Here is a 16,455-nt window from a genome sequence, read left to right as displayed (position 1 = left end):
GGAGATATGGTATAAACACACACACACACACACACACACACACACAGAGGGAGCTATGGTATAAACACACACAGACACACACAGAGGGAGCTATGGTATAAACACACACACACACAGAGGGAGATATGGTATAAACACACACACACAGAGGGAGATATGGTATAAACACACACACACACAGAGGGAGATATGGTATAAACACACACACACACACAGAGGGAGATATGGTATAAACACACACACACACACACAGAGGGAGATATGGTATAAACACACACACACACACACAGAGGGAGCTATGGTATAAACACACACACACACAGAGGGCGATATGGTATAAACACACATACACACAGAGGGCGATATGGTATAAACACACACACACACAGAGGGCGATATGGTATAAACATACACACACACAGAGGGAGATATGGTATAAACACACACACACACAGAGGGAGATATGGTATAAACACACACACACACAGAGGGCGATATGGTATAAACATACACACACACAGAGGGCGATATGGTATAAACACACACACACACAGAGGGAGATATGGTATAAACATACACACACAGAGGGAGATATGGTATAAACACACACACAGAGGGAGATATGGTATAAACACACACACACACATGCACACAGAGGGAGATATGGTATAAACACATACACACACACAGAGGGAGATATGGTATAAACACACACACAGAGGGAGATATGGTATAAACACACACACACACACAGAGGGAGATATGGTATAAACACACACACACACACAGAGGGAGATATGGTATAAACACACACACAGAGGGAGATATGGTATAAACACACACACACACAGAGGGAGATATGGTATAAACACACACACAGAGGGAGATATGGTATAAACACACACACACAGAGGGAGATATGGTATAAACACACACACACACACAGAGGGAGATATGGAATAAACACACACACAGAGGGAGATATGGTATAAACACACACACACACGCACACAGAGGGAGATATGGTATAAACACACACACACACAGAGGGAGATATGGTATAAACACACACACACACAGAGGGAGATATGGTATAAACACACACACACACATGCACACAGAGGGAGATATGGTATAAACACATACACACACACAGAGGGAGATATGGTATAAACACACACACAGAGGGAGATATGGTATAAACACACACATACAGAGGGAGATATGGTATAAACACACACACACACACAGAGGGAGATATGGTATAAACACACACACAGAGGGAGATATGGTATAAACACACACACACACAGAGGGAGATATGGTATAAACACACACACACAGAGGGAGATATGGTATAAACACACACACACAGAGGGAGATATGGTATAAACACACACACACACACAGAGGGAGATATGGTATAAACACACACACAGAGGGAGATATGGTATAAACACACACACACACGCACACAGAGGGAGATATGGTATAAACACACACACACACACAGAGGGAGATATGGTATAAACACACACACACACACACGCACACAGAGGGAGATATGGTATAAACACACACACACACAGAGGGAGCAATGGTATAAACACACACACAGAGAGGGAGATATGGTATAAACACACACACACACACACAGAGGGAGATATGGTATAAACACACACAGAGGGAGCTATGGTATAAACATACACATACACACACACACACAGAGGGAGATATGGTATAAACACACACACACAGAGGGAGATATGGTATAAACACACACATACACACACACACACAGAGGGAGATATGGTATAAACACACACACACGCACAGAGGGAGATATGGTATAAACACACACACACACAGAGGGAGATATGGTATAAACACATACAGAGGGAGCTATGGTATAAACACACACACACACACACAGAGGGAGATATGGTATAAACACACACAGAGGGAGCTATGGTATAAACATACACATACACACACACACACAGAGGGAGATATGGTATAAACACACACACACAGAGGGAGATATGGTATAAACACACACATACACACACACACACAGAGGGAGATATGGTATAAACACACACACACGCACAGAGGGAGATATGGTATAAACACACACACACACAGAGGGAGATATGGTATAAACACATACAGAGGGAGCTATGGTATAAACACACACACACACACAGAGGGAGATATGGTATAAACACACACAGAGGGAGCTATGGTATAAACATACACACACACACACACATACACACAAAGGGAGCTATGGTATAACACACATACACAGAGGGAGATATTGTATAAACTTGCACACATAGGTAGATATGTTATAAACACACACACAGAGGGCGATTTGCTAATCGTAACAAGACAAGGCTTGTTCTTCTACTCTTGTGATGTAATGGCACTTAAAAATTCTCATACTGGCTTGGTTCTTTCTAAAGAGAAAAAAGGTGCAACCAGATTATTGTTCAGATAGAAACAGACAGTGTGTGTACAGGTGAACTCCAGTGAAGAAACAGAGAGTGTGTGTACAGGTGTATTTATAGTAATAACATTGCTTATTATGATGAGCTACAGTGATGAAAACTGCAGTAGTGAAACAAGAGATAAAGTGAGTGTTTTAACATAAATTAATGTTATCTGCTGTAGTTCTGTAAACTCTGGACATCCTGATGAAGACAGAACCAGACATTCTTCCTGAAGACTTGCAGACTGAACCCAGTAAAGGTAACACTGTCCTCATGTTTCGTAGATATTGCTGTAATCTCGTGTGTTTCTCTCTGTTAGTAATTATGACCTTCAGTAAGATTCATAAAACCAACCATACGGCCAGATTCAGAAAACCAATCATGTAAACTTAAGGTCAAATTCACATGCCAGAATGGCTAGATCTGCAAGACTTATTAAAAGTCCACATTCCTGGAATACTGGATTTTAACCTTTCCTGTACAAAGTGTTCGCTTTGCACTGCAACAAGACCAAACTCAAATAAGGAAAATATTCTTTATTAATTCTCATGAATCCAACAAGATATTTGATTGTGTGGACTATGAATCCACAGTGCCCCTTAGTGACTGTAAAAGGTTCTTCAACCTGAACTGTTCTGAGTCCCTCTTTATAAATGTATGTTAACTTTCCCTGTTTTTGAAAGGCTCTGAGCTCGAGCAGAGACGGAGTCCCAGTATGGTGAATGCAGTTTACCTATGAATTAACCTGTCATTGCTGTATTCGCATATTAACCTTTATACTTGCTATTATGTGATTACCTCTTCATTTCAAGTATAATAGACAGAGGAACACTATTTGATCTATTAATATGAGAACAGTTATAATATTTGTGTAACAATCATGCTTTCTCTTAATGAAAAATGTAACTGTTTCCTATATATAGTTATGAGCTTTATATTGGTGGTAAGAACTTTTTCTTTTCATTTAGAAATATGTGGACTAAGTGCTCAGGTGAAATTAGTGTGATAAAATTGTTCCCACCTATTATGGCTTAAATGACATGTGACGGCCCGAGTGCCGCAGGGCAAGGAGCAGGGCACACAGACCTCTCTCGACGGAGACACACACTTATTAACGTAAAAAACAAAAGATAAACAACACACGTTAACGGCATTCACACGCAACATCCAGTACACCATGAACATCTACTGTGAACACACCTAACATTTAACATGAACAATGACCGACTGCAAACTACACACAAACAGGCATTTAAATACATACATAAACGAAACCAAGAACTGGGTGCAGGTGTGTGCTAAAAGGGGGCGTGGTTACAAACAAGTCAGCATGAACAGTTAACAGTGAGCCCACTGCACGCGGTGGGCCATACCACGTGATCAGAGGGAAGGAGAGCGTACCATGACAAGACGATTACCACCCAACCCCAAGTAGCAATATATCAGTATGTGTTCCAGTTGTTTATTCCCCCTTTCTTTCCTTTTTACTATATTGAATTAATCGTGTCTTGTAAGCTAACTCGAGATAAATGCCTGACTGAATCAAAGCCTGAGATTGAGACAAAGGAATTATGAATATGCATGAACAGAGCTGTTGAGCCATTCCTTCCATGCTGCCCCCGAGATCAGTAGTTAAAAATCAATTCTCAGTATCAGACAGTCAGTTCAAACTCTACAAGAAGTAACTTAAAGGCTGCACCTCTCATGAGAAGAATTACATAATTATAACAGTGTTTTATTTTATATGTTTGTCTTAGACCCAGTCTGCAAATCTTTCTAAACTCATTTCATTTGCTCTTCACTACACCGTCAACTTAATCATCTTCTTTTTGTTGTTGGTAGAATTAGGATTTGTTCTGTTTGGCCAACCATAATTAGTTTTAATATAGCCAACCGCCAGCCTTAGGTTTAAAACAGTCTACATCACCCGGCTACAAACTTGTGTGCTTCCTCAAATGCCTTTCCTAAATCTCAGGAACTCTGGCGAAGTTCAGGGCTGTCCAAAAGATTCGGCCCAGCCCATTTTGCCATCTCGGAAAAACTTGGGTGATGAGCTAGGGTCACTGACAGTGACCACACTGACAGTGTGTGTGGTGTAAATTCATCCAGAATTCAGCCACTCCGAAGCTCTGCAAACTCTCCCTGAGCAGAGTGATCATCTGACCCTTGACTGACCTCGAAACACAAGATCATCTACTTCATTCACAGGATAAGCTCTGGGTGCCAGCCATGATCCGTCATTCACATAAATAATTCTATACAGATTTATTTTTCTCTCCTGTTAGCTCAGATAGTAACCTCAGGTCTAAGTTCCCGTTAGGATTCCCCAGATAGGTGTTCTTCCCTTTCAGACATTTTTACTCAATTCTCGCTAATTAATTAATTTAGCCATAGTAGCCTCTTGCCTAGTTAGCTTTAACTAAGTTGTGTGTGTAGGTCTGGGTCACTTGATTACTCAATCCACTTTATTGGAAGTCATTCTTCTCTGCTCATCTCATCACGGGACGCTCCCCCCCCCACAAGTCACATGGTACGGCCTGCCGCGTGCGGGGTGGGGTTCACTCTTGTTTGTAGCCACAACCCCATAATGGCAGGCACCTGTGTAGGGTTTAACGTTGAGTGTTTGTCTGCCCATTTAAACCACCGTCAGTGCCTTAGCGTAGGTCATTGTTTGTTAGCATAATGTTAGTATCCATGTCTGTGTAGCCCATGTTATTGTCTGTATAGCCTATGTTATCCTTAGCGTTAAGTGTATTTATGTTCACTGTTAATGTTGTGTGAGTGCCACCCTTCTCTTAAATGTTTAATTAATGTCATTAAATGTACAAAGATCGAGGGAGTCTGTGCGTCCACACCCTGCGGCACTCTGGCAGACGTCACACATCTTATTTAAATTTTTTCTTTTTTTTCTTTTTTCTTTCTTCCCTCTTTCCCTTTTCATTTGTCCGCAAGTCCGCTAAATATTTGTTTTATTCATTAATCAGTAAACTTCACATTTATTCATTAAGTTGGATATAATGGCAAGTATATTTGAAACAATGGCATTCGGTCCCTGCACAAAATATGAAGTAATTTAATTTGGTAATTAATCGATAATAAATGATAATCTTTTCCCTACGTTCACGCCTCTCCACGTCACTCACACACTTCACCCAACACACTCACATTCACTCCTCTGTCTATTCCTGCACTGTGAACATAAACCATTGAACATGTTTGTGAACCTTCAGTAATCTGGAGTCTGTTGTCTGGATTCAGGATGGACAACATTTCAAAACTACTGCTGGACATTCTAGAAGAGCTGAAGATAGAGGACCTAAAGAAGTTTCAGTGGCATCTGACCAACAGTGTAGAAGATGACAAACGCATCCCAAAGTCCCATCTGGAGAATACAGACAGACTTGACACTGTGGACAAGATGGTGCATAAATATGGCCCAGATGGAGCTGTGGAGATCACACTGGACATCCTGAAGAAGATGAACCACAACCAACTGGCTGAGACCCTGAGAATCAAACACAGTGAAAATAAAGCAGGTGAAATCATATTCACTTTTTAAACTCACTATTTCAGGATTTTATATGCTGATAGCATTTGGTTTTGTTTTGTTAGTGAACTCAATAGACAAAGAATGTAGTGGAAAACAATGCTTAGTTAATTTATACACACAGCACAGCCAGTGACATGGGCAGGGAGGGAGGGAGACGTGAGTGGTGAGGTCAAGAGTCTTTATTGCCCTGTGTGCTGAGGTCAAGAGTCTTTATTGCCCTGTGTGCTGAGGTCAAGAGTCTTTATTACCCTGTGTGCTCTGGTCAAGAGTCTTTATTTCCCTGTGTGCTGAGGTCAAGTGTCTTTATTGCCCTGTGTGCTGAGGTCAGGCGTCTTTATTGCCCTGTGTGCTGAGGTCAAGAGTCTTTATTACCCTGTGTGCTGAGGTCAAGAGTCTTTATTACCCTGTGTGCTGAGGTCAAGAGTCTTTATTGCCCTGTGTGCTGAGGTCAGGTGTCTTTATTGCCCTGTGTGCTGAGGTCAGGCGTCTTTATTACCCTGTGTGCTGAGGTCAAGAGTCTTTATTGCCCTGTGTGCTGAGGTCAAGAGTCTTTATTACCCTGTGTGCTGAGGTCAGGTGTCTTTATTGCCCTGTGTGCTGAGGTCAGGCGTCTTTATTACCCTGTGTGCTGAGGTCAAGAGTCTTTATTGCCCTGTGTGCTGAAGTCAAGAGTCTTTATTGCCCTGTGTGCTGAGGTCAGGCGTCTTTATTGCCCTGTGTGCTGAGGTCAAGAGTCTTTATTGCCCTGTGTGCTGAGGTCAGGCGTCTTTATTGCCCTGTGTGCTGAGGTCAAGTCTCTTTATTGCCCTGTGTGCTGAGGTCAAGTGTCTTTCTACAGCACTGGGGTAGAAACTGTTCTTCAGCCTGACAGCACTGGGGTAGAAATCATTTTTCATGTTATCCTAACACTTAGGTGCAAACACCAGATCATTGGGACTAAAACCTGTGCTATCCTGAACAACTTCACAAATGGCAAATAATAACCATGGAACACCTTCTTCAGTCAAGCTCTATGCAATAAGACTGTAGAAGAGACCACAATGGAACTTCTCCACACATCACCTCCAGCCAAATCATCATATACAATAACTGGAAGTGATGGGCACACACCCACCACAACTGTCAGTTACACAGTCAGAAGAGAGGAGTGAAGGCACCTCAGTAAAGCCCATGTTGACACCCCTCACCAACACTTGCTGTCCTGTAGCTGTTTGGTCAGACAGACGTAACACTCCCTCTAAAAGAAAAGACTGAGCAGCTCCAGTGTCTCTGAGGATGAAACAGGGACACCACACTCCTGACCAGAGAGAGATACAGTTCCTTCTGTAGAATCAGAGCCAAATGCCACTATGTAGAAAATCTGGACAAATTTCACTTTTTGTTTTCTTTCACTTACAGTTTACATATTTATTTTATATATTCAAAGAACCTAATTTTCTTTTATTAGTGATCTCAATTAATAAATTACAAAGTAGAATATGGCAAAACTCAAAATCATCTGGTATATTAATAAACATTGCAAACAAATAGGATGTGTTTTTTAACACAGACTATATAATTTACAAAATGTCAATTAAGAAATGTTCAGTGTATTTTTAAACATAGCAGTCAACCAAAAATTGCACACAGGATTTACTCACCATTAATAAAGTAGGTTTTATATTTTCTGCTCTTTACTCTGATGTCTGTTCTCACAGGTGGAGACAAATCTGAAGAGTCGACTGCTAAGGGTCCAGCAGGTAAATTCAACCCAGACACACCTTCAGGCATGAATATATATTACTTTAAGCAACATGCTCAAGTAAGCAACAGAAGCAGTATCCTTGGTTCTAATAAAGTCCTAGTCGTGGTTCTAGAAGTCCTAGTCTGGTACTAGAAGATCTATTCTGGGTTCTACAAGATCTAGTCTAGAGTACAAAATCAATCTGCCACAGGAGTGACTTAGGAACAGCTGCCCAGCCAGTCTAGAGCTTCTCAATGTTCAGGGGCAAGAGAACCAGGGTGGAGAAGTAAGTGGCTGGGGGGGAGGTGGAAGGAGCAACATGTTAATGGTTTAGGGTGGGAGGAGCCACAGCAGTGGAGGGTTGGGGTGGGAGGAGCCACAGTAGCTGAGATGGGTCAAGGCTGAGCAACATCAGGATGTAGATGTACCTCGGCAGAAAGACAGCGCGGATTATTAGGCCTGATCAAATAGTAAAGTGTGTAAAAAAGGGGTATATAACGTGCAAAGATGGCAGAACTAACTACGGCAGCACAGCTAAAAGGATCTAGATTGAAACACAGGCATGAGGCACATCCCTAGAACATTAGCACTCCACTGCTCTCAGTCAACAAACTAGAATGATGAGAGATGAAGTGACACAACATCCCAGTTTACCATAACTCTCAATGTCCATGAACCCCAGATCTTTACTGAAGATGGGAAGTAGTTAATAGAATGTCTGAATATACAATACTCTCAAATATATACAGGAAGGTTATTCCATAGAGTGGGAGCTTTATAGGGAAAACCTCTGGGCCCTATGGTAGATTTATTTATTTTATGTATTAATAAACAGCCTGCACCTTTTGATCTAAGCAGACGTAGTGGAATATAACAGACCAAGAATTCACTATGGTAGTGTAGGGCTCTTCATTTCTTTGTAGGTCATTTTATAATTAATACAGAATTTTACTGGTAGCCAATGCAGTGTAGTGTGATCAAACTTTCTAGTTCTAGTAAGAACTCTGGCTGCTGCATTGTGAACTAACTGGAGCTTGTTTATGCACTTAGTGGTACAACCAGATAGTAAGATGTTATAGTAGTCCAATCTGGAAGTGAGAAACACATGGACTAGGTTTTTTTGCATCTTGTAATTATAATATGTTTCTAATCTAATTTCTAATTTCTAATTATACTATGTTTCTAATCTTTGCAATGTTCCTGAGGTGGAAAAAGGCTGTCCTAGAAATGTGATTTACATGAGTGAAGATCAGTTAGATCTACACCAGGAAAGGGCTAGTCTCCTAATCTAAACAGCATTTTAGAGCCTATCTAGTAAAATGTTATGATCTTCAGTATCAAATGCTGCACTGAGATAAAGCAATACAGGCAAAGATACACACCTCTGGTCATAAACCAACAACAGGTCATTAACTACTTTAATCAGAGTGGTCTCTGTACTATGATGAGACCTAAACAGTTACTGCACAAGTAAAGTACTGCACACACACTGTGATTATGAACTAATGCAAGTAGAACTGAGAGATAATCCAAAGAGATAAGACAAAGCAAAGTAGCAGAAACAAAGAACTAATATCCAGCTTGGTTCATTGAAGGACTCAGTGAGCCATTACTGACTGTTCTACCTCTGAGCAATGCTAAAGACTTTGACTATCATTTGGGATCTTTTTGATGTCGCCTTATTTGGTACTACTACTGATAGTTATTCTACTCTACACTAGTAAAACAAAATGGAGAGAAATCATGACATAAAGTTCAAGTTCAAAGTTCAAGTTCAAAGAGGTTTTACTGTCATTTCAGCTATATACAAGTACACAACAAAAATGAGACAATGTTCCTCCAGGATCATGGTGCAACACAAAAACAACAGTGCAACAGACAACATGCTACACAAGTGCAAACAGTCCAATATAGTGCAAAATGTCAATAAATAAACATTAAATAAACAATAATAAATACAGGACAGGACAAATACAAAATGAGTAGACAGTGCAATTATTTAGTACAGTACACAGTACTGGGCATATGTAGAGCAAGTTGTGCATAGCAAACAGTGACATGCTACCCTGAACATAGCAGTCACTGGTAGCAGCCATAAAGTTAACATTTTGAAATTACAATAAAACACTTTCAGACACAAGTTATAAGAATCATGCACATAACTTTTTTCTTCCCATTTTTTAACAGATGGAGGAAAAAGTGATTTCAGCAGGAGAATGAAAATGAAATATAAGCAAAAATTTGGGAACTTGTGTGAGGAGGCTCCAATAGAATGTGATCGTGTGCCGATAAAAGACACTTACACTGAAGTTTACATGATCAAAGGATGCACAGGAGGCGTGAACACAAAACACGAAGTGAGACAGGTGGAGGACTTTTACCCCAAAACAGAAGAAACACCAGTCACACTCAGCGACCTCTTCAAAGTGCAGTCTCCTGAAAACAAGCAAGGTACTAAAGTCCTGACATTGGGAATAGCTGGAGTGGGAAAAACAGTCTCTGTGCACAAGTTCATTCTTGACTGGGCTGAAGAGAAGTGCAACCAGGACATAAATTTCATCATGTACCTCCCATTTCGAGAGCTGAACTTGATCAAGGATGAAAAGTACAGCCTCTCAAAACTACTTCTTTACTTCCATCAAGAACTCCATTCTGGAGATGAAAAGGAGATATTAAATGAAAAACTTCGGCTGCTTTTCATACTGGATGGACTGGATGAAAGTAGAATTCCTCTAGATCTTCATCAGAAGAAGGTATCTAATGTGAATGAGAAGACTACTCTTGATAAACTAATAACAAACCTCATAAATGGAGAACTGCTTCCTTCTGCTCTCCTCTGGATCACTTCACGACCTGAAGCAGTCAGTAAGATAAATTACCAATACTTTAACCTTGTTACAGAAATCCGTGGATTCAATGACCAGCAGAAGGAGGAGTACTTCAGGAAGAGAATCAGAGATGAAGATCAAGCCACCACAATTCTCTCACACATTAAGACTGCAAGAAGCCTTTATATCTTGTGTCACATACCCGTCTTCTGCAGGATCGCAGCCACCGTGCTTCAGAAAATGCTGAAGGATGGTACAGACATGAAAAATGCTCCTAAAACTCTGACAGAAATGTACCTACGTTTCCTGATGTTTCTCACAGAGCAAATGACTGAGAAATACAACACAAAGCAAAACACTGACAATGCAGTTTCATCTGAGACAAAAAGAGCAGAGGTGCTGGGTATCATGAAGCTTGGCAAGTTAGCCTTTCTTCAGCTCCAAAAAGGACGGCTGCTGTTCTATGAGAAAGATCTGAAAAAATATGGCATTAATTCCCAAGAGGCTTTAGTGCACTCTGGAATTTGTACACAATTTTTTAATCAGGAGGGGAATAGCTTCAGCTTTGTGCATTTAAGCTTCCAGGAGTTTCTTGCTGCTGTATTTGTGTTCCTAACATTCAGGGATGAAGGCAACCCACTCCTTAAAACCCCACTGGAGAAAATTAAGTGGAAGTTAAAACACAGACTGTGTGATCTGCTCAGGACAGCAGTAGGTAAGGCCATGAGGAGTGAAAATGGGCACCTGGACCTTTTCCTCCGTTTCCTCCTCGGTCTCTCACTGGAGTCCAATCAGAGGCTCCTGAGGAGTTTACACCCAGAACAGGACATCAGAGAAGAGAGTTTAGAGGAGACTGTGAACTACATCAAGAAAACCATCACGAGAACAAAATCCTTTGAAGAGACTATCAATCTATTCCACTGCTTGAGTGAACTGAAAGACAACTCTCTGATAAGTGAAATACAGACCTTCCTGAACTCAGGGGACCTCTCAACACAGACACTCTCATCTGCACAGTGTTCAGCTCTGGTGTTTGTGCTGCTGATGTCAGAGGAGATTCAAGAGAAATTTGAGCTGAAGAAATTCAGGCCATCAGATAAAGGACTGAAGGAATTACTTCCAGTGTTGAAAAATACCAGGCGAGCTCTGTAAGTATCTTTTGGATTAATCATTTTAATTTTTAAAGGTGTTTATTACTGAAGCTCCTTCTGTAACTAATCAAATTTTGTGAATGTATTTCTCAGTCAGAGCAAACTGAACAATAGTTTTCATTTCCAGTGGTAAAAGGTTGTACTGTAAGTATATTTTGAATGGTACACTTTGGGGAATGGCTTTTCTGACAGCAACAACATTAAAGAACAGACAAGCCTTTATCTTAAGAGCAGACCAGTGCATTCCAAAATGACTGCAGTGTCTTCTTACCAGTTGGAATGCAACACATGACTGTCATTCTGTAATTCAAATGTCCCACTGGTCTCGCTGCCAAACACTCAGGAAGCCACAATGAGTCAAGACACAGGAGTGTTCAGCAAGGAGCTCTGTATTTTTTTTAACAGAGACAGAGAATATATATACATTGTGTGTGTGTGTGTGTGTGTGTGTGTGTGTGTGTGTGTGTGTGTGTGTGTGTGTGTATGTCCAGTGATGGTTGGTGCTCTGTGTGCATGTATGTCCAGGGATGGTTGGTGCTCTGTGTGCATGTATGTCCAGTGATGGTTGGTGCTTTGCGTGTGTATGTATATCCAGTGATGGTTGGTGATCTGTGTGTGTATGTATGTCCAGTTATGGTTGGTGCTCTGTGTGTGTGTGTGTGTGTGTGTGTGTGTGTATGTCCAGTGATGGTTGGTGCTCTGCATGTGTGTGCATGTATGTCCAGTGATGGTTGGTGCTCTGTGTGCATGTATGTCCAGTGATGGTTTCTGCTTTGCGTGTGAATGTATATCCAGTGATGGTTGATGATCTGTGTGTGTGTGTATGTCCAGCTATGGTTGGTGCTCTGCGTGTGTGTGTGTGTGTGTGTGTGTGTCCAGTGATGGTTGGTTCTCTTTGTGTATGTGTATCCAGTGATGGTTAGTGCTTTGCGTATGTATGTATGTCCAATGATAGTTGGTGCTCTATGTGCATGTATGTCCAGCTATGGTTGGTCCTCTGTGTGTATGTATGTCTAGTGATGATTGGTGCTCTGTGTGTATGTATGTCTAATGATGGTTGTTGCTTTATGTGCATGTATGTCAAATGATGGTTGGTGCTCTTTGTGTGTGTGTGTGTGTATGTATGTCCAGTGATGGTTGCTGCTCTGTGTGTGTATGTATGTCCAGCTATGGTTGGTGCTCTGTGTGCATGTATGTCTAGTGATGGTTGGTGCTTTGTGCATGTATGTATGTCCAGTGATGGTTGGTGCTCTGTGTGTTTGCATGTCTAGTGATGGTTGGTGCTCTATGTGTGCATATATGTCCAGCTATGGTTGGTGCTCTGTGTGTATGTATGTCCAGTGATGGTTGGTGCTCTGTATGTATGTATGCATGTATGTGCAGTGATGGTTGGTGCTCTGTGTGTATGTATGTCCAGTGATGGTTGGTGCTCTGTGTGTATGTATGTATGTATGTATGTATGTATGTATGTATGTATGTATGTATGTCCAGTGATAGTTGGTGCTCTGTATGTATGTATGTATGTATGTCCAGTGATGGTTGGTGCTCTGTGTGTGTGTATGTATGTATCTATGTCCAGTGATGGTTGGTGCTCTGTGTGCATGTATGTCCAGGGATGGTTGGTGCTCTGTGTGTATGTATGTCCAGTGATGGTTGGTGCTTTGCATGTGTATGTATATCCAGTGATGCTTGGTGATCTGTGTGTGTATGTATGTCCAGTTATGGTTGGTGCTCTGTGTGTGTGTGTGTGTGTGTGTGTGTGTGTGTGTATGTCCAGTGATGGTTGGTGCTCTGTCTGCATGTATGTCCAGTGATGGTTGGTGCTTTGTGTGTGTATATATATCCAGTGACGGTTGTTGATCTGTATGTGTGTGTCTATGGTTGGTGCTCTGCATGTGTGTGCATGTATGTCCAGTGATGGTTGGTGCTCTGTGTGCATGTATGTCCAGTGATGGTTGGTGCTTTGCGTGTGAATGTATATCCAGTGATGGTTGATGATCTGTGTGTGTGTGTATGTCCAGCTATGGTTGGTGCTCTGCGTGTGTGTGTGTGTGTGTGTGTCCAGTGATGGTTGGTTCTCTTTGTGTATGTGTATCCAGTGATGGTTAGTGCTTTGCGTATGTATGTATGTCCAATGATAGTTGGTGCTCTATGTGCATGTATGTCCAGCTATGGTTGGTCCTCTGTGTGTATGTATGTCTAGTGATGATTGGTGCTCTGTGTGTATGTATGTCTAATGATGGTTGTTGCTTTATGTGCATGTATGTCAAATGATGGTTGGTGCTCTTTGTGTGTGTGTGTGTGTGTATGTATGTCCAGTGATGGTTGCTGCTCTGTGTGTGTATGTATGTCCAGCTATGGTTGGTGCTCTGTGTGTTTGCATGTCTAGTGATGGTTGGTGCTCTATGTGTGCATATATGTCCAGCTATGGTTGGTGCTCTGTGTGTATGTATGTCCAGTGATGGTTGGTGCTCTGTATGTATGTATGCATGTATGTGCAGTGATGGTTGGTGCTCTGTGTGTATGTATGTCCAGTGATGGTTGGTGCTCTGTATGTATGTATGTATGTATGTATGTATGTATGTATGTATGTCCAGTGATAGTTGGTGCTCTGTATGTATGTATGTATGTCCAGTGATGGTTGGTGCTCTGTGTGTGTGTATGTATGTATCTATGTCCAGTGATGGTTGGTGCTCTGTATGTATGCATGTATGTATGTCTAGTGATGGTTGGTGCTCTGTGTGCATGTATGTCCAGTGATGGTTGGTGCTCTGTGTGTGTGTATATGTCCAGTGATGGTTGGTGCTCTATGTGTGTATGTATGTCCAGTGATGGTTGGTGCTCTATGTGTGTGTATGTCCAGTGATGGTTGGTGCTCTGTATGTATGTATGTCCAGTGATGGTTGGTGCTCTGTGTGTGTGTGTATGTATGTATGTATGTCCAGGGATGGTTGGTGCTCTGTGTGTGTATGTATGTCCAGTGATGGGTGGTGCTCTGTATGTATGTATGTATGTATGTATGTCCAGTGATGGGTGGTGCTCTGTCCTGTCTTAACCTCCTCCCCTTCCCCTGCACCCAGTGCAGTAACCCAGGGGTCTGTGGTTCTGATAGAGTAGCTGTGTGTAAACTGGCTGCTGCTTCTTTTTCAGCTTTCCTTTTTCAGGGAACACAGATGAGTGAACAACACTGTGTGTGTTGAAGTCACCACACTAGAGTGGAACAAGAAACTGAGCATGTACTTAAATTTACTGTAGGTTATGAGATCAAAGAATTTATGAGACAGGTGAGATAAGACAGGTGAGATGAGACAGGTGAGATGGAACAGGTGAGATGAGACAGGTGAGATGAGACAGGTGAGATAAGACAGGTGAGATAAGACAGGTGACTGGAGTTCTTCATTGTGAAAAAAACTAAATGTATCAGACAAATAAACTCTAGTAACAGCCTAGCAGCACATGTAGCTTAAAGTGAAAACAAAAAACACCAAACAACACACCAGTGGTAAAACTTTTGAATTTATTTCACCAAGTACAAGTCTATTTATCAGTCCAAACACCATGTATTAGTAAAGTTTAGCCTGAAATGAGGTGAGGAATTGCTGAAGTACAGAGGAAATTCTTATAGGATAAAGCATAAAGAAACACTAACCAGGTAGAGAATTATCAATGTAAAGAACCAGGCTAACAAAGATTGCAAAAGATAAGGCAATGAATAACACGAACCAAACATACCAAATTACCTGAACATGTACCAAGCATAACATTGAATACAGCAGAGCAGCAGCAACAGAGAGACAGTACACAGCACACAACAGAGCAGCAGTAACAGACAGGACGCAGCACACAACAGAGCAGCAGTAACAGAGAGACAGGACACAGCAGAGCAGCAGTAACAGAGAGACAACACACAGCAGAGCAGCAGTAACAGAGAGACAGTACACAGAATGTGTGGTGGAGTTTCTGACCTACTGAAGGCCATAATCATCTGTTCCTCATGTCTGTCATTACAAAAATCTTTAACCCTTTTCGCTGCCTCCCATCATCAATGTTAGTAGTTCAAACAGTTTCCACAGTAAATGCTCCAATCCAACTCTTGCTCTTACAGGCACTTGGCTAGACAACAATAAATTAAGCACTTCAGCCAACAGATTCTTTTCCAAATCCTCCTTACTCGTTCCCTTAAGATAAGACAAGGAAATGCAGCCTCAGCTTCATCTAAATTATGACAGTCAGCTGATACAATTTAAGATTTATTGACTCTAGCCATTGCCAACACTCCACACCTGCAGAGTTTATATATATTTTCTCAAGTCAAAAATGTGTTCATGCCTCTCACTTAACAAATCGCTATCCATATAATTATTTTCTAATTTGCTTCTCTGAATTCCATCATTTATACATATGTTGACTTAACTGTAACTTATTTGAGTAAATTAAATTTAGCACAAAATTCTATTAATTGCCACTTACATTGTTATATTTCTTATCCTGTAATACTTTAATCCCACCTTCTCCTACTGCTACTATTTTAATGTGTCCGTAATATGTACATTCTCTACTGCTGTAATTGTAACCGGTTTTACATACTGTACCTCCATCAGTTACTTTATTGTATTTATTATTGTATTTATTAAAACCACATCAATATATTTTGCATGTACGCATTTTATAATTAGATGATATTAATCATGTTTAAACACATCTGTCT

At 41.1% G+C, this 16,455-nt stretch overlaps 1 protein-coding gene across 1 annotated transcript in view; it reads left to right on the top strand.

Annotated features, from left to right (window-relative positions):
* The first annotated feature begins 5,754 nt into the window (after window positions 1-5,754).
* Window positions 5,755-16,455, top strand: part of LOC118241327 (NACHT, LRR and PYD domains-containing protein 3-like) — a 46,129-nt gene continuing 35,428 nt past the window's right edge. Inside the window, exons 1-5 of the mRNA XM_035526009.1 lie at window positions 5,755-6,016; window positions 7,743-7,784; window positions 7,835-7,862; window positions 9,325-9,347; window positions 9,956-11,744. Of these exons, the coding sequence (XP_035381902.1) occupies window positions 5,755-6,016; window positions 7,743-7,784; window positions 7,835-7,862; window positions 9,325-9,347; window positions 9,956-11,744 (2,144 nt within the window). The remainder of the gene's footprint in view (window positions 6,017-7,742; window positions 7,785-7,834; window positions 7,863-9,324; window positions 9,348-9,955; window positions 11,745-16,455) is intronic.

Source organism: Electrophorus electricus, chromosome 5 (genome assembly GCF_013358815.1).
Source record: "Electrophorus electricus isolate fEleEle1 chromosome 5, fEleEle1.pri, whole genome shotgun sequence".
NCBI lineage: Eukaryota > Metazoa > Chordata > Actinopteri > Gymnotiformes > Gymnotidae > Electrophorus > Electrophorus electricus.
Note: the sequence above shows the minus strand (reverse complement) of the source record. Positions and strands in the feature narration are given on the sequence as shown.